Raw genomic sequence first — 25,101 nt, 5'->3', positions numbered from 1 at the left:
TTGCAAATAAAATATAAAAAGAACAGATACCGAGATAGGAACCAAACTCGTACCCGTACCCGTATCTATTGCCAAATTTGTATGATAAATATTTCAAGAATTTGCGAACGGTGCGAATAACATTAACATAGAACTTTGGTGCCGAAATGGTGTGAGATTTTGAATTAAATGGAAGGTCATTTTACCGTCCAAAATTTGCTCTTAATGACTTTTCCGGCCAAAAAATAAAATACGTCGAGTGCCGAGAGCTCAGTGTACCGTCGCTTTATGTCTATTGTCGGTTTGGCATTGGCCAAATGTGGCAGATTGTAACTAGCGTGGGTGTGTGTAAACAACAATTGTAGCATGGCCTACATAAAGTTGGTAAAACTTACATTGTTTACATGTTGTAGACAGACTATGAATATTACAAGCATACGAATGTGTATTCGTATACTGCCATAATTGGTCTATGTCTCGTCGATTAAAAGTATTACCACATGCAAGCTCCTCAATGCCCATAAATAGATCTTATGAAAAGCCGACAACTGACTCAAAGAAAGCCAGCTTCGAACTCGATCTACATATTCGAGATTCGTTCGACACATTCGTGAAATAGTAAAAAAAAAGTGCAAGTCAAACAATAATTGATTCGAATACAATGGAATGTTTACCTCGATAATCCAATGGAAAATTGGATTCTTTTGTTACAATGGACTTTGTTTTTTGATACACAACTTGTATCTACAGCTATTGTGGCCTTGACTTAAATGTTTGTAGCACCACCCAACTCTACCTTCCATTTTACGATTACGATTACATACCATATACCATACACATGTATGCAAATGTATATCGTGAAAATTACTTTTAACTAGTGCACTTGGAGCACCATTCAATTAGTTACCTATTGTTCCGGAAGTACATATATTTTTATACTTATTGAGAGTTGTGCTATAAAATTGGAAGCATTACAATTTGCCAACTTTATGTAGTTTTTAAGAATTACTCTTGAGAACTATTGTGATTTATGATGTCTAAATAATGTAAAATTACAAATTAACAAAATGTAATCATTAGGTAATGAAATATACATATGTGTTAAATAGAATTGTAAAGAATATAAGATAAGACAATATTTTTATGATCTGTTGATATTATTCAGGAAATTGTTGTATATAGATTTATATAAGTGAAGAATGCATACTATTAAAATGTACATAGTATCTTAACAACACAGTTTAGCAGCTAAAGGATTGACGATCTATAGGAAGTGAAGTAAGAAAGATATGTTAGAAAGGTAATTGTGTATTCATAACACCGCAAACATGTTTGGGACTTGTCTTGGTCGGAATTTACAACTGGGAAATATATCTCAAGTCAGCCGAAGACCATCAGGAAACGCTGCACGAGTGAAGCTGAAGGGGGAGCACAAATGTTGGATCGAGCCGACAAAGTACTTATGCCATGTATGTACATTTGTTTTTTAATCATTTCACTCGACACACACGCGCTGAGTTGTGGGAGAGAGTTTTGCATATGGCTTAGTGCACGGCGAAAAAACCAAAAAAGAGCAAAAACAAAAGGAAAAGAAAAAAAGAGGGAAAAAAAGAAAAAGTATTAAGGGCATAATGACCAAGGCGGCGAAGCTAGCCAAGTGCTCGCCTTTAACTTGTACGAGTTTTGTGGCATTAACGATCTCTATTTATGCACTTGTGGATACTGGCAACCTGCCTGAAATTGATTAACGATTTGCTATTGCAGCTGTGCTGATTTTGCTGTTGCTGATGCTAGTTTGTCAGGTGGCAATAACCAACAGAAACAGCTCTCAACACATGCGCACAGCTCTATGTATATAAATGTGTGTGTGTGTATGTTTTGCACGCGTTAGCAATCACATTTAGTCACTCACCATTGCGGCTAGCTAGCTGGCGGGCCTGTGGCTATAGCTTTTTAGCTCGGTTGCTGTTGGTGTTGCTGTGCCTCGATCTCGATCTGATTTTGCTTCACTTTCACAATGAAACCGAAAACTCAACTGTTGGATAATTAGCGACACTAAAACCGAGTGCTCAGGCAATGGGGCAACAAATTAATTAGCTCAACACCGACTTCAAATAATTGCACACAGCTAAATCATTGGTTGCAACTAAATATGTGCATGTACAATACAATATATATATGTGTGTGTGTGTGCCATAAATTAGAAAATCAGACTTTAAGCATGGCGCCAAAATGAGTAAAAACTGCTAGTCTGCTGCCCTGGTTACCCTAGTTACTGGCTACATCAAACTACTAGGGCTGCAAGTTACAAATTACCAAATTAGTGTTACCAAATGCAATTTGACATTTGCATTGGAAAGTTTGACATATTTAGCGTAAACTTGTACAGAACATGACAGACATGCAAAGCGTGCAACTTCTTATGTAATGTGTGTGTATGTGTGAGTGTGAGTGTGCATATTAATCATGCAAAAATGCCGCAACACGAATATTCACCTGCACAAGATGAATGTGCATATGTTTGTGTGTATGTAAATGCAGACATATTTTCATGTTTTGATGCGTCTTCTTCTGCATCGCTGAGTGCAGTTTTGTTTGTTGTTGCCAGTTGTTCAGACAGTGGAAGTACTCACACTTGTTTGTTTTATGATTTTAATTGGCGTTTTTTATTTGTCGTCGCTCTAATTTGGCCACATTAAAATTAATTATTGTTTATATTTAAGCGTTGTGTCATTATTTTTACCCTTTTTTTCCTCTTTTTTGTTGTAGTTTTTTGGTCTTTTTGTGGTGGAAAGTATTGTGAGTGCTTTTGTTGCTGTCTCACATTCCATTTTCATAAGTACTATACGAATTTAAAAATTTGAATGTAGACAGACCGATGGAGATACACGTTAAGTACCCCTCTCCAAGTCTGTAGCTCCATCCCTCTTCCTGCCCCAGCCCTGAAAGTTGCCTTAGTTTTTTGTGAGCGGCACGGGTAAGCAAACAAAGCAAAGCGAAGGCAAGACATTCAAGCCGGACTTCAAGCATAAGCTTATGGAACAGTCATAAATCTTAATAGATTTGTAAACTGGGCAAAGTGAAAGTGAATTAGACAATCAATCTATGTAGTTTTTTTTCGTTTTGACTTTTTTCCCAGAAATTATCTCGTCTAGGGGTTAAGTACTCATTAGGCTTAGTTTGTTTGATAAAGACCACGTCTAGTTCAGGAGTCCGCCACAGTTAAATTTGAGATTATTAAGGCGTAATGTGATTTGAATTGGACTTTCGAGTGCTGGTTGGTCACACTGACTGCGGACTACGGACAGCGGACTGGAACTGAAGCACAGAAATGCAAACTGGATGTTGGAAGTTGGGGTTATGGTCACTTGGCTGGCTCGCTTTGGCTGTGAGAAATGCGCTCACGTTCCAGCCAATTGGCGGCATAGGTTGAGGTTGTAACTTAATTGTGTTCGTAATGCCAGGTTTGTTGCACAATGCTGCCATCGACGGCGTTGCTTATTAACTGGTTTTGTTTTGTTTTTTGCTGTATTACTATTACTATTATTATTATTGTTATTGTTATTATTTAATATTAATATTCGGGTTACTCTTACTGCAGTAGTTAGTGTTGGCTACCAACACTGCTCAGTTCGCCATTTGACAACACTTTTAATGGCAGACAAGGCAAGGTCATAATGAGTTTGTAGTTGGTGGCGCCTCGTTGGCTTGCGGCTTGTTCAGCCTCTCTTGCATAGTCCAGCGCCCAGCGCAAACTTTCACTTTACCGCTGCAAAAAACTCTACGCTCAATAAAAAAAAGTGTAGCACTCAAATTCTGTTTTAATATGTTTTTTTCTGTTTCTTTGGAATAGTGCATGAGTCATTTTTATAACCCAAGTGGCCACAGTCTATGCCAAACTACACGCCCACCTCATAACATTTACTTAATGCCATAATAATATCGGATTAGAACAATGCATCGCATTCACATTCAAAAAATACACATATCCATGTGTATTTCCCCATTCTTAAAGCATGACTTTTTGGTTTTTGTTGTCTGCTTTAACCTCTAATCCCAAAAAATTTGATATGAATGCTGTATGGCGTCTTTCAAATTATTTCAAATTAAATTCGATGGGGTTGTTTATGTAATAGCAACAATGTGGCAAATACTTGGCCAATTGTTATTTTTAGCTCCACGGATTTAGCTTAACTAAACCTAACGACTTTCCAGTTCGTGTTATGAAATATTATATATGCCATTTTATATCATTTCTTTGATGTGGTTGATGTCGTTGCTGTTGCCGATGTTGCTTTTGTTACTGTGGGTCTTGTGCCATTGTTAAATTTTGGAATTGCAGCTGCCTAACATTCCGCTGACGTATGACCAATTATAATGTAATATAATAAGGTGTGAAGATCATTATACACTTCCCGAATGCAAGACTTACCTCGACAACTAATTTGGGATTGTAGGTTTACATTCTGAAGGGAACTGGGCTAAGCACATGTTATAGTACATAAGATAAATTGTAAATTGTGCGGCTGCCATTGCGATTAGAAGGGGCAATATCATATTGTTTGCCGATGTTTGCTATCATAAGTAGGGTAATTGAAAGCCACGACCTTCTGTTTCACATTTGAGCGACAACCACAGCTGATTGAATGCTTTTGTACAAACTGGAGGATTTTCGATAGCTGGCAATTTGAAGTATGGTATGTGTATGCTCACAATTAAGTAACCTCGACCTGGGTACCAATACATACTTTCATAGAGCGGTGTAAACGCTTGAAGGGTGTGGCCAGGTGAAATATCGGAATGTCGAGCAAGAGCAAAGGGTAGGAATGATAGATAATTCAAATTACAAGATTAATGAAATTCCTAAACATCAAATGTGTATAAGATGAATGTGAGTTTAAACCTTAAAGTCAATTGATTGCAATTTTTAGCAATTCATTGCAAGCTCAACGACATTCCAATTAAACAAAGGACTCCATTTTGAAATGTGATCAATGGAACTCTTTTTATTTTGATTATCGATATCGATAAGCTGTGCATCGACGGAGCCCTATGGGTGATGTCGCAATGTGGTATTATTATAAATGACAAAAGTACAAGTAAATTAAAAAAGTGATCATAATCATGTCATATGCACTTGCACACATATATTGCCACAATAAACTAAATATATTTCCACCATAAACATAACATATTGCGGCAATAAAGATGCATAATGTACGCGCTATACGTAACAGTTGAACCGCAGTTGAATTTTATAAATACACACACATACGCACATATTCATTGTACAAAGATATGCCAAACAATGAACGAGACAACGAGAGTGTAGAAACTTTTCTGGCTTTGTGCGGTTGGAACTTTTATGCTACGCTCAGCTGTCTAATATGAGCTTAAGCATGATGTAAATGAGGATGAATGACAACACAAAAATACGATATGTATGTATGTATGTATGTGTGTGTGGTAGATGCACGAGTCATAAATTAGCCGCTTATTAACTAAGATGAATGACAATTGATTTGCATACACATTTGATTTGTAAGCGCATTTACAAAATTAGTCTATGGTCAACTCCGTTCATTCATTCGCCAGTTGATTTTTGGGGGAACTGTGAATGAACTATGTATGTATGTAAATGGTAAAGAAATTGCAGCTTACAAATTTTTGAGTGTGAACAATGTCCCCAATGTAACATCTCCACACATGTCTGTGTGTGTATGTATGTGTGACAACATTGTTGAACTTTTGGGATTATTATGAGCATACTGCCCCAAGCTATTGGTGTGAATTATTGAACTTTTGGGATTATTATGACCATTGTGTGCTCATCTGTCATTTTAACACCTGCATTTGTAATCGTTTCGTCTGCAAACAAATAAAATGATGTGTATGAGTGTCTGTGTGTCTCTCTTATTGAGCTCAATGATCGAGTGATGTTGCGAGTCAAGTTCAGGGCTATCGGCTAACAACAAACGCTAACGAAGACGCTCTTGGCCAACATATACATACATACATACATACATGCGTCATAGCTTATTTCCATTTAATACGGTTACTGTTCAACTGATCGTTTTGTGACTGGTCGTTTATGATGAACCAATACACACGCGAGTCTGCATAAGTATGCTTTGCATGTTTGAAAGGTGAGTGTTGGAAGAGAGGGGGGGAATACCTTTCACTTAGTGACCAAATGCCTTTAGGAATATCGCCATTTGTCTTCCGCATCGTTTTAGCTAGCAACAAATTCGTACTGCAAATGCAACTCATTGTTGTTGCTGTTGTGCCTTTGCTTTAAGAAATTGGCAACTGCAGTCTGCAGTGTACCGTGCCGGTGGCCGGTGTTCCATTCACGTGCACAAAATTGCGCCAAAAATATCAAAATCACAAAAAAAAAAACGGCAGCCGAAAAAGTAATAAAGAAAACCGAAAATGAAACATGTAAACCCACAAACAGACAAAAAGCAAAAAAAAAAACAACATGGCGACGCATGGGCTGACAATTAGCTGAAAAGAGAGGGAGATATTGCGGCGACACAACCAAAAATTGCCACCGCAACGTTCAACGTGCCAGCGAAGTAAAACCAAAAAAAAAACAATGAAATTAAAGGCTGCAATAACAGTTGCCAGTTGCAAGTTGCATGCAACAGACGCTGCAATTAATTACGAGTATGTGAAAATGCCAAAAGCATTCGAAGCATCTGAATACGCTTAATACACACAAGCCAACGACTCTTTTGGTTTACACTCTGCGATCAGCGATCTACGGTGTACGATATACGGCCACACTTGCATTTGACATTCCCAAAATGCAGTTACATACATACTCCAATTGAATTGCATGCATGAAAATAGAGTTTGGCAGGCAAGCTGGTATATATAGAAAAAGTTAGCATTATGTTGATTTTGCATTGTGTCTTACACTTGAATCTGTAACACACACATACACACACACACACAGACGCTCATATGTTGTCTATAATTTGTTCACATTTCGGGGTTGGGGTTAAGTTCAAATCAAGTCAGGCATCACTCGCCTCGCCCCGCCTCACCCCATACTCGATGCTTAGCATTTGGCGCCGCACGAGCGGACATCGATTTTAAGCGGCAGCCGCAGGTTGAGTCGGAGACTAACATCGATCGACCGGCAATCGCAAAGCCAAAAACTTGACTTTAGTCAATTTGGATTAAGTTGAGTTTCATTTCGGGTTTTGCTTTTCAATTTATTTAATTTTTTTTTTTTTGCGCTTGTACTTCTTTTGCCCTGCCTTAGAATTGAATAAAAAAACAGAGACTCCACTGACGATGACGATCCATGACAGCGACGTCGACTGCGGTGGCAGCGGCAGCGGATGGAGGGGAAAATCGTTACGGTCTCATTGCGTTGGCTTTTTATGAGCATTTAATTTCATTTTCATGTTGATGTTGCCAGTTGTTTTTGTTGTTGTTGGATGTTGTTGCTAGTTGTTGATGTTGCGGCTGCTGTTGTCTTTGTTGCTGTTGTGGCTGATTGTCGATGCCGATGCGGCCGATTCACTCTTGCCACTGCTACTTGCTACCGTGCCTAGAGCAGAGATTTCACAATTTTAGATGCTTTTTCCACTCTAACTGAATCTTGGCTTTTATTTCTTTTATTTAATTGGCCGCTGGCGTGTGTAAAATTTATTTATACATCTGCCCATTTACATGTCTCTCTCTCTCATTTAATTCAGCTACTTAGTTGTTAGTCGTGTAGTTTAGTGTAGGTGATTTGTGCTCCAGTTACACTTTCTTAGTCTTTTAGCAACTCATTATACCCTACGCCCATCATGAATGACCGTGTATCAAGTGAAAGGGAAATGACTGACGGACTGCTTGCCTGGCTGAATGAATGAATGATCTCATGTCTTCATGGTCATAACATTATTTGACCTGGTCAAGAAAGTGTCTGATTTCTTTTTCTTGTTCATAAACAGTATTTATGTGCTTGTTTCTAAATACTTAACAAACTGTTGCCAACTTTACCTTTCACTATACGACGCTCAACGACTGTGTACGCTCTAATCTCTTCTTTGTTTTAATGCTTCTTCGTAATTCTAGTTCCCATTGCTGAAAATGGAATAGCCTTTTAATTTGTATGCACAAATTATTCGACTCCATCTCACTTACTATCGATAGCTTAACTTTCGATAGTTTTTGAAGAATAATGTTCAGCGGCGCAGGAAGAAGAATTCGAAAAGCAATCAGGAAAAGAGGCAAGTCATGAAATTGCTTGTTTATTCGTTAGTCTAATCTCTGCTCAAATTTCTTTTTATACGGAAACTATTGAACTTTATTTTCCACGCCGTGTTGTTGTATAATGGAAGTAATGTTGTTTGTGTATTGTTTATTTTTTTCGCCGCAAAACTGAAAACTGAAGTGAAGCACGGCATGCGTTTTTTAGCCTAGCCTCCGTCCTCGAAATATGTTTTATAATTTTCAAAGCATTGATTGTCTTTTGCCGCCAATGGAATATGCTCTATGTACTGTAATTATGTGATGGGAAAATTATACATATACCGGCTGAATAAGCTGAAAACTGTTTGCAGCCTGTTGTAATTTGCAGTAATTTGAAAATGTTTATAACGGGCTGCTGAAAATAAAATACACAAGAAATGCGAGCGGCGTTACCTTGCCTAAAAGAAAACGAAAACGAAATTGAAATCGAAGTTGAAATTGAAAATAAAAATGAAAGCATTAAGAGCAAGTAGAGCCGATAATGGCAACTGGAAATTGACATGGCCGCGCCAACAGAAAATAACACACAAAAATTTGGCAAGTACCCGCCAAATAAAAAATGAAAAAAAAAAACAGTTTTGCGCCATTTGTATTGCGTGACGACAATCAAAGAAAATTGTTATCCACAGTTGGATCGTTTGATTGAAACTTGGATAATGTGCGTGTGTAAATAAGTGTGTGTGTGTGTTGTGGATGGTGATTGTTGGGCTGATTACTGCACCTTTAGCTTACTATGTTTACTGTGGCCATATAAACCCAGTTAAAAGCAGTTCAATTAAAAAATGCTACCGGACTGCCACTAATTAGTGCTTGCCTAAGTGCCATGGTGCCATGTTCAATTAAGTGATACGACTATACTGCATGTTCGATATGTTTGTAACTATGGTACATATGTATGTTCAGGTTTTGCAGGAATGCAATTCACTCAGAATGATATGGCATTGAGTTGTAATTATTAGTGCAACCCCATCTATCCATCGTCTTAGTGTAATATTCAACATTTTTGGGTTCAATCAAAGTTGACCCAGCTGGAAAGGAACACAGACAGAGCAGGGATTGCTGCAGCTGCTGTGAATCGGAATCGAAATCGAAATCAAAATTAAATTGTTTGACCAAAGGTTGAGTGTGGGTCAAAATACAAAGCAAAAAGGGCAACAGTCATGACTTGCATGTTGTTTGTTTTATGTTTTAAGTTCATTTGCTAAACAATATCAACATTGTTTACTGATCATTTACATTTACCATGTCGATTATCGTCTGGCAATCTGGCAGTTCTATTAAAGCATGAAGAGATAACAAGAATAATCGGCTTAGTCTCTCTCTCCGTCGATCGATCGGCAACATAATATCAATCTATCGTGGGCAAAGAAATTCCGATTGTACACATGGCAATAAACGGCGGTTGAAGCCGACAATGCTTGCGAAATCATGAAATGAAATAGTTTGCACAAAACGAGTTGAAAACCAAGACCAATATTTTGACCCAAATGCGGTGGCAACGTCACGTACTTACCGTTCTGACCACAGGCCGGCTAAATGAAATGTGTGGACGTGCGGCTCAACAAGCATAACAACAGCAACAACAACAACTTGTACTCGCAGTACATATATCTTTTAATTGACACTCGATTAGAAAAGCTCAGTCGAAGCTGTAAAAGCTGTTGAAATGATTTTGTAACGCGAAATGTGAAAAAAATGGAATACATCAAAATCAAATTCGAATTCGGCGCCTCGTCGAGTTGTCTGCGATCCAATTGAGATCGAGAGCAGGAAGCACCTCGCTACTTGTGACGATTGCTGAATTTTTCCTAAGCTCGCGATTGCCCCAGTTAGAGCCCGGTTAGGCCTCAGCCTCAGTCTCAGCCTCAGCCTCAGCAAGTAACACACAAAGTATCACTGGTCCGCGGTAACGGGAACACAGCGCAGCGCAGCTCAGCACAACACCGCAGACAGCCGCGAGTGGCGAGTTGCCGTCAGCGGGGAAGCTGGCAATGTTGGCAAGCTGGCAGGGAAGCTAGTTACTAAGTTGGCAGCTGTTGGCCCACTTGCCACCAGCAGCGTCAGAAGCACTTTCGTTCGCTGCGCTTGCAGCTTGCTACTTGCTGCTTGTTGCCATTTCAATTGCAACAGGTTCGCACGCAGCCTGATTGCCCAAGCTTGAATCTTTCATGCATAGAACGACATACGCTTGGCATTAACAACATACTAGTATACAACATACTATGCATATGTGTGTGCAATTTTGCTCTCGTTATACTTAACGTCTAGACAATTTATTTCTCTATATGCCCATAATGCCTAAACGCTTATGCTGCACACACATTGCACGGATTAACCGGTTTTTGTGTCGTTAATAGCATAATTCCAATCCACATTCCAAAATTCAGTATCAATAGTTCAATCACTTGATGAAATATGAAACTTGTCGCATTGGTAGCTTAGCAAACTTTAAAAAACTTCAAAACACCACCCAATTACCACCTCATGAAATTTGCATTTAAAATGTCGCAATAACCGATAAGCACATACATACATATGTACTTATGTCCAAACTGCAAGTGGAGCAATCTGGTCACATTAAATGTATGATGGACCACTTTACTTTAACAGCAGCTTCTGTCTCATTTTGGCTTTCAGGATCACGGACAGCAGTTGCACTCTTCAGGCCTCATGCACAACATTGATTTTCTTTTTTATGTAAAATAATTGTCAATGCTGTCGTTGTTGGCTGCTAAAAAGTAAAAACGTCGTCGCGACGATCGTATCGTTTGCTCCAGATCTGAGACAGACTGACAATCTCGATGAAAATATTATAAAAGTCAGTCTGTGTGTGAGAGAATTCTCAAGTTGAATAAGAAAAAAATAACAGCAACAGAAACAGAAACAAAAAAAGAACCGTTAAACAAATAAGATCACTGCAACAACATTTGTGTTTGCTGGCTTGATTGTTGCTAACGACTTTGTGCTTTAACAAATTTAATGAAATAATTTCACAAAAGAAAACAAGTGAGACACGTATGTGTGCCCGACTACAACATGCCCTGCACTCGTACTTATCTATCTACATACTTGCGCAGCAAGCTTAACTTGTGGGGAGTTCACACACATGCACACTTACACATAAATGGCTTGTAGTATGACAGTAACATTACTGCTCTTGCTTATTCAATTATTGTGCTGAAGGTGTCTCTTTCACTCTACAATATTTTAGAGGGTATGACAAAAGTTAAACAGACAAGCAGTCACCGATTGGTGGCCACCTGACTTTGCATCGATTTATGCATGTACTCATACTCATACAAACATACACATGTATGTTGTTTGTGTAAGTAATGGGCAGTCGAAACCAGCTCGCTGAGCACATTTGCATTTAACAGTTATTTCGTACTTTACTTTTTCTTTGATGTCGTACTAACACACATGCAAAGCAGCGACTATGCAATTTGCATGCATTTCAAATGGAATGCTGATCAAATTAGTGCCTAAATTAATGCTCAACTTTTGACAGTAAATAATTGCAAACTCACTGGTGAATATTTTTAAAATGATTGAATTTTTCATACTTACATACAAATGTATATTATATGTAGATGTATTTGTACATATTTGTATTAATTCAAGAAATAACATCTAAATTAGATTGTTTTTCAAGGTTAGCGATATTGTTTGTGTATTTGTATTTTCTCATGCCAGCGCAAGTGTGTGTGTGTGTGTGTATGAGTTTGTACGAGAGTGTGTGTGTTGTTCGTCATTCTGTATTCTTATTAACATTTCCATATTTTCAAGCCAAGTTTGAGTGCGCTTTCGAGTTTTTGATTATAAACGCTGCTTTAATTATAAATTACTTGTATTGCATGTTTATATGCAGTAGATGTATAGGTGGCGGTGTTTATACATAGTATATATGAAATATCGGGCACACCCGTCAACTTTTATGTTAAGCAATTTGCCAAATATTATGCATAAGCTGACCTTTCAAATCTGCTGACTTTTCGAACAAAACAAAACCACATGAAACCAAAATAAAGCTAAGAACAACAATACAAACTCAAGAATTATAATCATTAAGCATGAGCAATGGCATAATACTCGCAGCTAATTAATTTCAAGACTGTGAACAGCTCCAGTTGAAATATAAGTTCCAGTTCCACATCCTTTCCAACAGTCGAAACAGTTTTGTCCGTTTGTTTTGCTCCCACAATTAACGGTGTGCGCATTCTATTCACTTCCATTTGCTCAATTGTCGCACGCATTCATTCCAAAATATTAGTTTGTTAGTTGGTTTCGTCGGCGTTGCCCTCATTTTTGTTTAGTTTAATCATGTGAATATTACAACGAAATTGTTTGTAATGCAATTGTCTGTGTACCGGATCTACAGATTGTACTAATAGCTGTAGTACACCGTGAATACAAATTCATGTAACGTACATCATGTACGTACGTACATACGTCCATGACGATGCACATTTGATTGTCTTTAAATTTTGTTAATTGACCGAAAGTGATTTACATTCCATCAGGTGGGTAATCTATTACTATTTATTCTCCGACTAATCGCTACACAAAAATAAAGGCATTTAAAGCGTACTCAAGTTGCAAAGCCATTAAATGTGCTTAATGATCTTGCGTGAAAACAGGAATAACACATACATCATTATTCCAAATGTCTTAATTTGGCAGCGTTTTCTCTGAGTGTATCACTTTACACATGCACACATTCCGTTTCCCTTTCAGTTTAGCTCTCTACTAGGCAGTTGGCAAGTCTTAAGTCTCAATCCAGTAGTTGGCAACTCAGCCAATCGTATTTGACTTAAATTGTATACACACACACACACACACTCACACATCCGCTTACGTGTGCGATCATAAATTCGCAAAGTCCCTGGATAGCAACTGTTAAACTCATTGAATAAAAGCTTTCAAAATCTTTTAATTTTGATTGTGTGTTCGCTATTGAAAGGGTATTTGCCTGTCACAGGCTTAGTAGGCACTGTGCCAACACAAAGACCTCCCCTTCCCCTTCCCCTTCCCCAGCCATTCTCTTACATTCTTCGGTGGTACAATGGGCAGCGACTTCCTGGTCACGTTATTGCTGTCTTTATTTTGTCTTTTATTTTCAATTGCATTGTAGGCGTTCAAAATTTGGTGATAATCGTGAATTTTACCATTGCGTTGTGAAATTTTAGAATTCAACTATGTCAAATTGAATTGTAATTGCCAATTTCACAAGTACTCAAATTAGATTTATCGTGATTACTTCATAGCATTTAGCTGCAAGCTAGGTCATTGTGAATTTGGTAATTCTAATTTTGTTTACAGATCGTGCAGTTCCTCTAGTTCAAGTCTTCTTTCTATAATCTAGAATTTGATCAAATTGCATAATTTGTAATTGAATGCAGTGATCTAGTAACTCTCTATTGTTATTTAGATTCGATCACATTTATTGATAATGAACACACACAGTAGCTCACAATTGTAATGCGCCACTTAAGGTTTTGTTTTTATTATTGGCTTTGCAAAACGCTTTTGTCACCCGAAATTTGCATAAATTGTAGGCACAACTTTTGATGAGTGATGACAGATGAAAGTTGGTTACTTTCATAACTGGTGGATGTAAGAAAGTTAATCCTTTTAGCCATTTAGTATATGTGCATACATTTAAATGTCTGTCTGGGGTGGATGGATGAGAAAGTTGAGTGACAGCTGGTTGTGAATAGTTGTGAATAGGCTAAACGAGTGTGAGTTACTCACACTTACATCATTGCAGAAGTGACAGACGCTTTTGAGTTTATTGTTTTATGGTTTGACAATAGAAGATTGGCAGCCCAGACGGTTCATTTGAGCCAATCAAAATCGAAATGCAGATCAAATGAATTGTCTTGTGGTTCTTCTTGTGTGGCTTCCCTAAAGAGTTGATAAAAATGCGACCAACTTTTTCCGCGTTCCACAGCGAAATTTGCATTTGCCAACAATTATAATAAATATATGTATGTACATAATATATAATTAATTATTTTACAATAATTTGTTGCATTTAGATGTAGGTGTCAAATTGACAGCAATTTGCATGTAATTGCGAGCATTCCGCTGGCTTTCGTGTCACTGTGCCGCAGCCACAAGAATTGCCCACTGTGATTACGGCTACTACTCTGAGTTGGATCTCGACTCACTCTCTTGCTTATAGCATTGACTGAATCTACAAATCTGAATGGCTTACTGACTGCATGACTGCCTGGCTGTCTTACTGTCTTACTGTCTTACTGGCTGCCTGGCAGCCTCGGCTTGCGGTCGACTTTATAGCCGAGTTCATTTGCAACAAAGTTTTGGCCAACACAAAACATTATTTGGTTGCTGTCGCCGTCGTCGTCGTCGTCGTAGCCGTCGATGCTGTCGCTTATTTTTTTGCCTCAACGAGTTTTCTGTTCCATTTTGCTTACATAGTTGCACAGTCTCAGTTGTAAGTAAGTGTACGAGTTGATGTCTGTATGCTATGCTATGCTATGCTGTGAGTGTGTGTGTATTGTAACTTTAACTATTTATGTACAACTCGTACACGTTAACTAGTTTTGTGTCGTGTTTTCGCTGCCACAGTGGCTCCAACTGCATTATATGTATAGTACTGCTACTATCTGTGTAGTTGACCCAAATTATTTATGTTTAGCCAAGAACTGCGCTGAATACTGTTTGACACATGCTGCAGCTGTCACATAAATGCCCACTCTACTGCCCATTACAACTCTTCTCCAACTCCAACTCCACTTCTTCTGCTTCTTCTCTGCATTTTGTTGAGTGGAGTGCTGCCAATCAGTGGCACAGACAAGTGCAGCACAGACATTGGCAGCACTGGCGCAGACGCCCTTCCAGACAGCGTCATCGATTCATTTGGGTCGAGAAATGAAATGAAAATAATGAAAATGAAATTGTCATAAAGTGCGGCCGTTTATCATTGTTTGGACAGGTATCAAGGTTGCTGCGTTTTTTTTCTTCTTTTTGCCACTTTGCCGCTTTGCTTTTGGCTATTAGCTTTTAGCCGTTTTGGCTGTTTAGCGCTGCTGTTTATGGGCTGCCATTTCGCAATATTCGCTGGGTTTGCTTGACGCAATTTATTAGCTAGATTTGAAGCACAAGGGTATTGCTTCATTCAGACAGTCGGCGGTCGGGACAGTTACGCGGCTACACGGACAGGGGCAGGGGCATGGGCAGGGGCATGGACAGGGACAGAGGCGGGTGGCAGAGATTGCGATTGATTTTTGCAAGAAATTCGCAAACTGTTTGCAATGCTAATTAAATTGCCACTGACAGACAGAAGGACAGACAATCAGACAGATAGATACTTAAAATGCATATCTATATGTACATATACACATTATAAAAGCAAACTTGTGCTGCCCCCCTGAGACCAAAAAGGAATAGACAAATTTGTTGACCCAGTTTTTGTCCCCTTTACGCATAAATTGGCGAAAATAAAAACTCGTTGATTTATTTGTTTGTTATTTGTTGAATGTGTGTGCATTATGATTCGCAACGTTTTCTCAATCAATTTAATCAAAACAAACAATAAATAACTTTTCTTTTGTTTCGGTTTTAATCGTAAATAGTTAATGATATTTGCAATGCTCAAACCCGCATTGCAATTTGCATTTCATGCGTGTGGAAGCTCTTAATGTTTGTGTGTTTGAGTGTGTGGAATCTGTTTCGATTTGTGTGTGGAACCCGTTTGCGCTAATCCTGCTCATTGAAAGCATCACGCTTGCGCTTACCTCAAAAGTAATTAGTTAAAGCTGAAAATCACTTATTCTTGGCAATGACAGCATCAGAGGCTAATGGCAATACATAAATTCATAGCTATGTACATCACTGTATTCGTATTCATACGCGCACTTATCTTTTGCTCATATGCTTTGTGTGTCGCAATCTTTGCTAAAAAACCCCAAAATCGAAAAAAAAAAGAGAAAAAAATTCGACTACGAATCCGAACGTGACATTTGCCAGGCTGCCTTAAATATGTATCTCAGTTGAGTTCAATTCAGTTTTAGAGCTGAGACCAAAAGCGCCCAGATACAGATACATTGTGTGTGTGCAACGGGTTCAACGGGTTTGCTTTTGGAATTTGAATTTGGCATGTGGTACATACTTACATACAATACCTATGTACATACTTTCATATTTATTTATGTGATGTACAAGCCTTAACATGTGTACATACTTCAAGTTCGCTCAGTTGACAGCCATTTAACTAATATGCATTAAACATTTATCTGGTGTATACTCTTATATAAATCACGAGCCCCACAGCAAACCTGCCGCTGCAATATTAAAGCGACATCAAGTATACGTACTTATTACTATTTTTAAAAGGGGCTTCAAAAATATTTTTACTTTTCTTTTGTAAATGGTTACAATTCTACCAAAATCCAAGAAGGTGACCTAATATTTTGCTCTTGACTGTAATTAAGAATTATCTACACACTGCTTGCTATATGCTAGCCGTGCAAGCAGTTCATATTACTAAAGGATGCCTTTACGTCTCGCAAGCAGTGCAACATTTTGCATTGATAGCCACAAACATTGTTGCCATTACAGGGTTGCAATTACTTGAATCTATATAAAATGCAATTACTTGAATCTATATAAAATATCTAAACCTTTTTAGTCCTCGTATGCAAGTGCAACTTCCTACTGTGCGATTTTGACCATATACTGCGGATATCTGTACATAGTTGTGTGGACGTAAGTGTGTCGCCAATACAGGAAATTAGAGTAAATTGCCGTCGCTGCGATTTAAGTTTGATTTTTATTTTATAATAATTACACCCATATTGCGTTTCGTCGCTGTTTGGGTTTTTATTTACTGCACAGCCATCGAACGCCAATTTTGACAAACCTGAGCAGTCGCAGTCGACGCTGCAGTTGGCGTCGACGTTGTGCAGTCGCCATTGTTGTTCAAGTCGATTGCAGTTTTCGATTTTGGGGTGTGGCTACTGCATCAGCAAATAACAACAACAACAACAGCGGCACAACTGCAATAACAACTCAATAGCGTTACCTATACCTTCAAAGCTATAGCGTGCTCGAAAATAAATATGTATCAGCATTTGTGTATACATAAATATTTTTAATAATTACTGATAATCCAATCAACGCAAAATGTCAAAATTAAAATAAGCTTGACATTAGAATATTTATGCAAGTCCATAAATAAAGTCAATTTACAGTTAAAGCACTTTGAGCAAGGCATGACAAATCGGAATTATTAATCGATTCATAACACTTCCTTCCACCACCGACAAATAGCCAAATGTATCCCAAAGGCATGGAAGCAGCAAACAATAGCAATTCAATCCTGTTGTTTGCCTCAAGTATTGCTTTCACTGAACAAAATCACATGAGATTATTACACATGTCGTTAACTGGCGTAGCAGTCAATTAAAAAGTGGTTTGTACATTTAAATATACATCCTTTAGGTCAGGAATGTGGTCCATTTACATACAAACTCACATAACCATGTAAGCATTCAAAGCGTACATAATAGTTGAATGAACAAAAAAAAAAATACAAAAAACAAAACAACTTTTGAAATTGCCCACGGGCAATTTTCATTTTCCTTTCGACCGAGTAAAACCAAAATCCAGATTCAGATTTGAGAGTTGTAATTACACTCATACACCTTTAAATATAGTACATGTTCATGTATGATTTTTTTATTTTTTGCATACCAGGCGACGGATGGAAATTGCGTCAACGCGGCTCTAATGATAGTTCACTTTGTATTTTCATATACTACTATATAAACGTGTTATCATTTTAACCCAATATTCAACCATTCTCGCATGTCCATTATGAAATCAACTAGCAATATTATAAAATATTCGCTGAGCCAATTTTAAGACTTAGTTAAAAGATAAAGAGGAACAGAAGTTGAACGAAAACAAAGTATTTAAGAATAAGCCACCCACTGCTTGTGCGCACATATTTACGCTGCAAGCAGTGAAAAAAAGAAAAGGATGCCCTAATATTTGCACTGCCTGTGGCTGATATACGAAACATGCAAGCAGTGTAAGTTTTATTCATCCAGCAGAGTTGGTACTACTATTAAATCTTTTATTACTTCTTTCAATATGTTTAATTTCACATCAGATGACATAAGAAATGTGTACGTAAAAATGACGAAATTTCGTGAAAAATAAAAGTCTTTGCAATTGTATAATAATATTATTTTCGACAGTGGTAAATTGCAATCAAGCTAATAAACTGGATGAGGTTAACAAAGAGAAAGAAACACCTTCACTTGCTAATGATTTACAGCTGTCGGGATTGATATGGGCAATAAAACGAATATATAGATCAATTAGCTCCTTAGAAATAATATACAATTAGCAATAAATTTATGCACTCTGCAAAAAATACACTTAACAATCAATTCATGCAACCAAAATAATAATTATGAAAATAAACAAAACTACTTGAATTAATTATAGAGTGAACTCTTTTATTAATTTGGCTTTTAACGCATTGAATACATTTTATAAAAAAAAATATGAAATTAGTAGATGGATTGAATAAATTAATAAATTTGAATTAATTAAGATTCAACATTTAAGTTTATTTATCTAATGAAGTAGGTACAAAAAAGACAGGACTTGACATCAATTAAATGCGTTATTGGGTTCTCTTTAAATTCGAAGTGAAAATAATAAAACAAATTAAATTGATGTGTTTAGTTTTCAATGTATTATATATATATTCGACAAATTTTGAATTCCCCTAGATTTTATGACTGGCGATAGTAATTCTCTAAAACGAAAAGTTGCATTTCAATTAGCAAACAACATTTGTAAACGAGTTGCAATTTTGTTGCCAACTTCAAGCGTAAATTTCTTCGAGATTTAATCGCGCCAATGTCCAGCGTATCAGAGAGTGCATCTCTGCATCACACGAATACATATGCATATGGAAATGCATATGGCAGCTGTGCGCAGACCGCTTGAACTCACTGTAGCCTCGACTAACGGTAGCTCTTCACAATCAGTTGCATTGCATTCATTTAATTGTATTCGCAAATTCATTTCTCTTTCGCTGCGAGACATGCGAATGTCAAGTTGGATTGTTTGCATTCGAACAATGCAATTGTGATAGAGCGGGATGCAAATAGAGAGTGAGAAAGAAGGAGAGATAAGTCTATTGATCTGAATAAACTACCAAAATAATATTTGTAAACGAATCAGGGGAAGGAGAAGTAGGTGTGTATGTAGGGTATTGTGTGTGTCGGTGTTATTGAGACTTTCTTTTTTTCGTACGTTACTTTTTGTTTTTTTGTAATTATTGTTTTCCACTTTTTATAGTGTTGCTGCTTTTGGATCTGCTATTCGCTTTGATTTCGCTCACTTTTCTTTTCTTGTGTGAACTTTGGCACTTTGGCCAGATTTTAATTTCGAGTGATTTCGATGTCATTCAGCTGATAAATGGAAAGTGACGGACGGACTTTAAAAGACAAAAAAAATGAACAGTGCCTGGCAATATACAATGTATGTATATAGTGTTATTGACACTTTTAGAGTGCGTGCTATTGATGTAGTTGTTGTAGTTGTTGTTGGTCCATTAATAACTTGTTATGCTCGTTGGATAGCATTTCGTATGCTGCTTATATACAATCTACTCTAATGCACTTGTCTGCATCAAATGTACATATGTATACTTTGTACGTACGTACATCCGTTTGCATATTGAGTATACGCCACGTTTGTTTTCCTCAGTGAAAAAATGAAAGTGCTCCTCGGAGCATGCACAAGGCCATCCATTGAGACTCTACTACACAGCTCGCCATGCTTATGAATGTTAATTAAATATGAAATTTATGCTCTCTTTCTCTCTACGTCTCTCTTTCGAATAGTAGCAATATAATTATAGTTTGCTGCAGATCGGAACCAATTAAGTTATAAGCTTTGAGAAAAAAAACAATACACAAAAAGAAAAACAATAAAACAACACAATACAGAAAACGCATCAATTGTTTCAATCGCCGTTAAATGAAATCATTATTCAAAAGATTGAAGTTTTCAACAGATCTTAATGTGGCAATTAATCAACAGATCGATTCGATTCGATTCAATTCGTGTTAATTCGATTGTTTGCTTCGCACTAACAAGTTTTTTAAGGTGCTTCCTTCTAATGTTGGTGTCACCTTAAATCAGTGTTGGTTAACGACTTACCCTTAATGCGCAGCTTCTGTTGAGGGCTGCCAACGCGAACCGCCTGCGCCACTGGTAAATCCGAAAGTATTGCAATAACGGCCAAAAGACCGATTAAGTGTTTTAATCCCTTTTGCGACATGGTCCACATTATTTTTTTTGTAATTTTTTATTACAATTTTTGTAATTAGTTTGAACACAGCGCACTGGCGGGCAACACTAGCTGCTGCAGCACAATACAATACGAATATACAATATACGATATTCGGCTGGATGGACTAGTTTCTATGCCAGGATACCAATTTCAAATGTGCAATATATTTTTATGTTTTTTGTCGGGTTTTTTTTTTCGGACGTTTTGTGCGTTGTGCTATTACTTGGTGCCACGAAGGGCTTTGACTATATTTGACCTATTTGAGCAATCGGCGTTTAGTTAAATCTTTAGTTACGTTTGACGACCACTTATCGAAAATTGCACGAATATAACAACGAAACGAACAGAAACTGCTGCACAGCGTTTCGAAGCACGCGCACCGCGTCTAAGCACCAAACTGAAGCACTAGGCGGACCCGTATGACTATATAAAATCTTTTCAAACGTACAACAGACAGCGTCAGCGACAGAGACAGAGAAACAGAGACAGCGACAACGACAACGACAGCAGCAAGCCAGTCAGTCAGCCACTGCAAGCGGTCGAGCTTACGAGCAAAGCAAGCAAGTAAAGCGAGCAAGCGGGGAATGGCCAAATGAATCACGCGATGGCATAAAAAGAGCGAAAGAAGTTGCTGCAGCCCGACTGAGCAGCAACAACAACGACAACAACGCGAACCTAGACAATGCAAAGACAACAACTCGAAACTTAAACTCAAGCTCAACTCCAAGCTCGGACTTAAGCTTGAGAAAAGCTTTGAAAGCACAAGTGAGCGCGCGAGCGCATACAACAAATGGAATGGAATGAAATGAGCGAAAGAGAAATGTAAATCAACATTCAACTTCACAGGAATTTATATTTTGTATTTGCATACTTACAATTTCAAATAATTATTATTAAATTATTCAATTTGATTGCTGCGTAGCTGCGTAAGCAAAACAAGCTTCTTTATATTCAGTCACATGCATTTGCGCACAATACATTTGTGTGCATTAGTAAGTATGTATGTGTGTGTGTGTGTATGCATTCGTATCGTAACTAATCGCTGAATACCGTTTACGATCTGCGAAGGCTAAGCGGAGTCTGTTTGATCGTATCAGAAAGTTGTTTTTGGCATGGTTTCATTCATAACGGCCCAAAGTCTTTCCTGTCATTTCTATTCGAAGGCAATCATCGCTCACATACACACTTGTATCGTAATCTAAATTCGCACATATTTACAATCACTGTTAGATAATAGAACGCCTTGTGTGTGGGCTTTGTGATAGATTTGCATTCGTGTTTTCGCAAACATTTTGGGCAACCACAAACAAAGTAGTAGTACCTTTCGTTGAGTCGAAGTAAATTTGCAATTAAATTTTAAATGGAGTTCGACTTTTAACACCACACTCACACACACTTATACTCACGCACACTCTCTAATAGAAAGTAAAAGTAGCTGTAATTTTTATAGGTGGTTTTTTTTTTCGTTAAGTATTTTTTTGCCGCTCTTTGCTTTGCCCATTGCTGCAAATAGTTTAAGAATTTCTAGATAAAGCTGAATATACATTGTACATTGTATACAATGTATTTTGCAGCTTGCATTTTCCAACAGCATTTTCCTCGCAACCACTTAATCGGTAGTTAACCCCAACAACAGATTTGCTCCAGCTGCTGTCGGTGCTGTCATTCACATGTGATTTGCGGTCTTAAAATTGCAGTTGTTGTTGCAGTCGCCGTTGCAGTGTTGTTTATTTTTTGGGGAGCCACAACAGGTATGTACACACTGGCAGACAACGCACACACATGCATCACACATGCGTTTTGTCTGTGGTTCGCCACGCCATGCTCAACTGACCAAGGTTGCACAAGGTCGATGTTGGCGTACGGTTTTTGTTGGAGAAATTTCGACAATAAATATGCAAACGACTTTATTTAAATTTGAATACGTATTGAAATTGTATAATTTTCGGGGATCTTACAGTATCCAACGCTTGCAATCGGCACGTCTAATGCACGGTCCTGTATTGGAGCCTTTTCGCACCCAGCCTTCCTTGCAAGCACAGCCAGGAGTGCAAGGGATGGGCTTGCACTTGCGTATCTGCAGATGTTCCATGCATATCCTAGGACATTCGGGTATGCAATCGACCTTAATGTCGTTCGCCTTGCACTCTGCAGTAAAAAAGAGTTGCATATCACTCAGCTTTTGTAAGGGACGTGTGATGACACAGACTCACCGTTAAGAAACCCATGCAGATGCCCAGTCACCACCTGGATGATTGCCAACAAATATCCTAAGTTTACAGCACTGAGCTCCATTGTGCGCTAAATGAATTTGTGCGCTTAAACATTTGTATTTGCCTATTTAACCCCAGCAATTTAGTTGCGCTAGCTAATTCATTCCGCAGCTGCTGGCTTGGTAATTAGATTTGCCACAGGAATTTGCAAAGCTATTTGAGATATTTTCAGCCATACAAAAGTCTTATTAATATGTCTACTTTAAGCGAGTGAAGCAGGAAATAAGCAGCCAGGAAAGTGAACAATTAATAACAAAAGTAAAATAAAGCCACAGCTCCTGCTTCGACTTCAATAGTTTGTGCTGGAGTGAATGTTTGAACATTTTTATTTGATAGGATAGCTAACACAACAATATGGCAAATATGGCAAATTTGTGCTCGTTAACTATAGAAATAAATAATGATATAGCTATATTAACGGGTCAGTTGGGAGTCTCTCAATTTGTGAACTGAATTCCTTTGAGCCAACGCACATAATTTTTAATCTTAACTGTCAAAGTCGCGGCCTTCATCACAGTTTTATTTGTGTATATTAATGATTGCTAAAAATGTTACTAATTAAGCGATGAGGAAAATGAAAATATTTGGTATTGTAGATATTTTAATATTTGTATTTGAAGTCAGCAAAAGCTGACATAATACTATAATGCAAAGTATTAGCTAAAGATTTAAAACCCACTTTCATATTACGAGCATCTGCTAATAATAATATTTATGTAATATTTTAAGCACTCAAGAGGAAGTTTGGAGGAGAAGAAAAAATACTTTTAATATTAATTACAAATACATTTTATAGTGCAGCCAAATCGGTAATTCCGAAAGTGTTTTGTCCGTCGTCGATATCCGTTTTTATGCCATATACTACACATTCACACCTATTTATAAAGGCAAACGGTTATGTGAATCAACGTTAGGGGCCAACTCAAAAGAAATACTCGTGCACACTCACAAATAGATTTGTCCGTATGTTTGTATGTAAATGTATAAATAGTGAAAAACCTGCCCACAATTAAAATACCTTCACTTTCAGTTTCATTATGCCTGCCAAATAAATGATTTTTATCTGCGTAAAGTAGAAACTGGAATAAATAAGAGAATTCGTTTCGTTGCTTTACTTTTTGTTATTTTTGTTTTTTTTTTTGTTATATTTTTTTTGTGGCCAAACACCTCCGCCCAAATGTGGCATGAGAAAAACAAAAGACTCTTGACTTTACAAATTTATTGGCTTTGTTAATGTGATAGGTTGCTGGCTAATCAAAAAAAAAAAAAAAAAAACCAAACTCAAAACGAATAAACCAAAAAACTTCAAGTATTATTGTGAATCACGACTTTATGCAAAACCGATTTGCTTTTTCGGGTTCACTTGTGTCTCGCGTTAGGATTTGCTGCAAGCCAATTGTGGCTGCAACATTAGCCGCCAACTTGCCACATTTGCAATTGGTTTTTCAACGATACAAATTATTATATTTACTGCCTTCCAGGAATTTCGACCGTTGTTATTTTTTATCATTATAATCAATTTAAGCACTTGTAATGAATATAAACGAGGTAGTTGCTAACAAATAAATATTAGACTACTATTCGTATTATAAAAATAATATTCTAATATCCTTGGATACTCAATCAATTTAGATATGAGTTGTGGCATTTATCTATTTGATTAATGATCTTGAAATTACGCTCCCAAGAAGATGCCATTCTAGCAATAATACAAAGGTGTTGAAAAGTATACGGCTGAGTGATTATCGTCAACGTTAAACGATAGATCAAAAATCACTAGTCGAAAAAACCAAGCAAGAAACCTAAAGTCGAGTGTGCTCGACTGTGATATATTCGCATCCCGTTCTTTATAAAAGTAAAAGAGAGCGTTATTATTGTTAATATATACCAAAGTAAAATACTAAATTATACCGAAATGCACATTTGGTATATCAATCTACTACTACATACAAAATATACCAAAAGGTTATTATATATACCAGATCACAAACCAAATCAGTTGTGACCCGACATCACGATCTGCTTTTAAGATTTTTAACTGATTGCAATCAATCTGAAAACCATTTCTAGGTCTAGAAAAGTTATCAAATTAATTATTGAGATTTCTTGTAAATGCAAAAATATTTTGTGCCGATTACTAAATTATCATGCTCTTCCACACAATATTCGGCAAGTATAATAAATAAATATGAGAGCATTGACATTTTATCTTTGATCTACATGCTCACGAGTTTCTGAGGAGGACAATGG

General features: G+C 37.4%; 2 protein-coding genes across 2 annotated transcripts in view; both read right to left on the bottom strand.

Moving 5' to 3' along the window:
* Positions 1 to 20,989, bottom strand: part of LOC133845167 (uncharacterized) — a 34,025-nt gene extending 13,036 nt beyond the window's left edge. The window contains exon 1 of the mRNA XM_062279537.1: positions 20,446 to 20,989. Coding sequence (XP_062135521.1) covers positions 20,446 to 20,575 — 130 coding nt within the window. The 5' untranslated portion in view covers positions 20,576 to 20,989. The remainder of the gene's footprint in view (positions 1 to 20,445) is intronic.
* A 1,479-nt stretch (positions 20,990 to 22,468) lies between these two features.
* LOC133844021 (venom peptide CtAPI) lies at positions 22,469 to 22,910 on the bottom strand. Its single transcript, XM_062277829.1, has 2 exons — positions 22,792 to 22,910; positions 22,469 to 22,726 (listed from the first exon to the last, which is right to left on the bottom strand). Exons 1-2 carry the CDS (start codon positions 22,871 to 22,873, stop codon positions 22,533 to 22,535), a joined length of 276 nt encoding a protein of 91 aa, XP_062133813.1. The 5' UTR covers positions 22,874 to 22,910; the 3' UTR covers positions 22,469 to 22,532.
* Positions 22,911 to 25,101: the final 2,191 nt, after the last annotated feature.

The sequence above is a fragment of the Drosophila sulfurigaster genome, chromosome 3 (assembly GCF_023558435.1).
Source record: "Drosophila sulfurigaster albostrigata strain 15112-1811.04 chromosome 3, ASM2355843v2, whole genome shotgun sequence".
In the NCBI taxonomy this organism is placed as follows: domain Eukaryota; kingdom Metazoa; phylum Arthropoda; class Insecta; order Diptera; family Drosophilidae; genus Drosophila; species Drosophila sulfurigaster.
This window is presented reverse-complemented; position numbering and strand designations above follow the sequence as displayed.

Coding starts and splice junctions, on each gene's coding strand:
- LOC133844021 (XM_062277829.1), bottom strand. CDS start 22,873: ATGGAGCTCAGTGCTGTAAACTTAGGATATTTGTTGGCAATCATCCAG. Junction 22,727..22,791: donor TCTGCATGGGTTTCTTAACG/GTGAGTCTGTGT, acceptor TTTTTACTGCAG/AGTGCAAGGCGAACGACATT.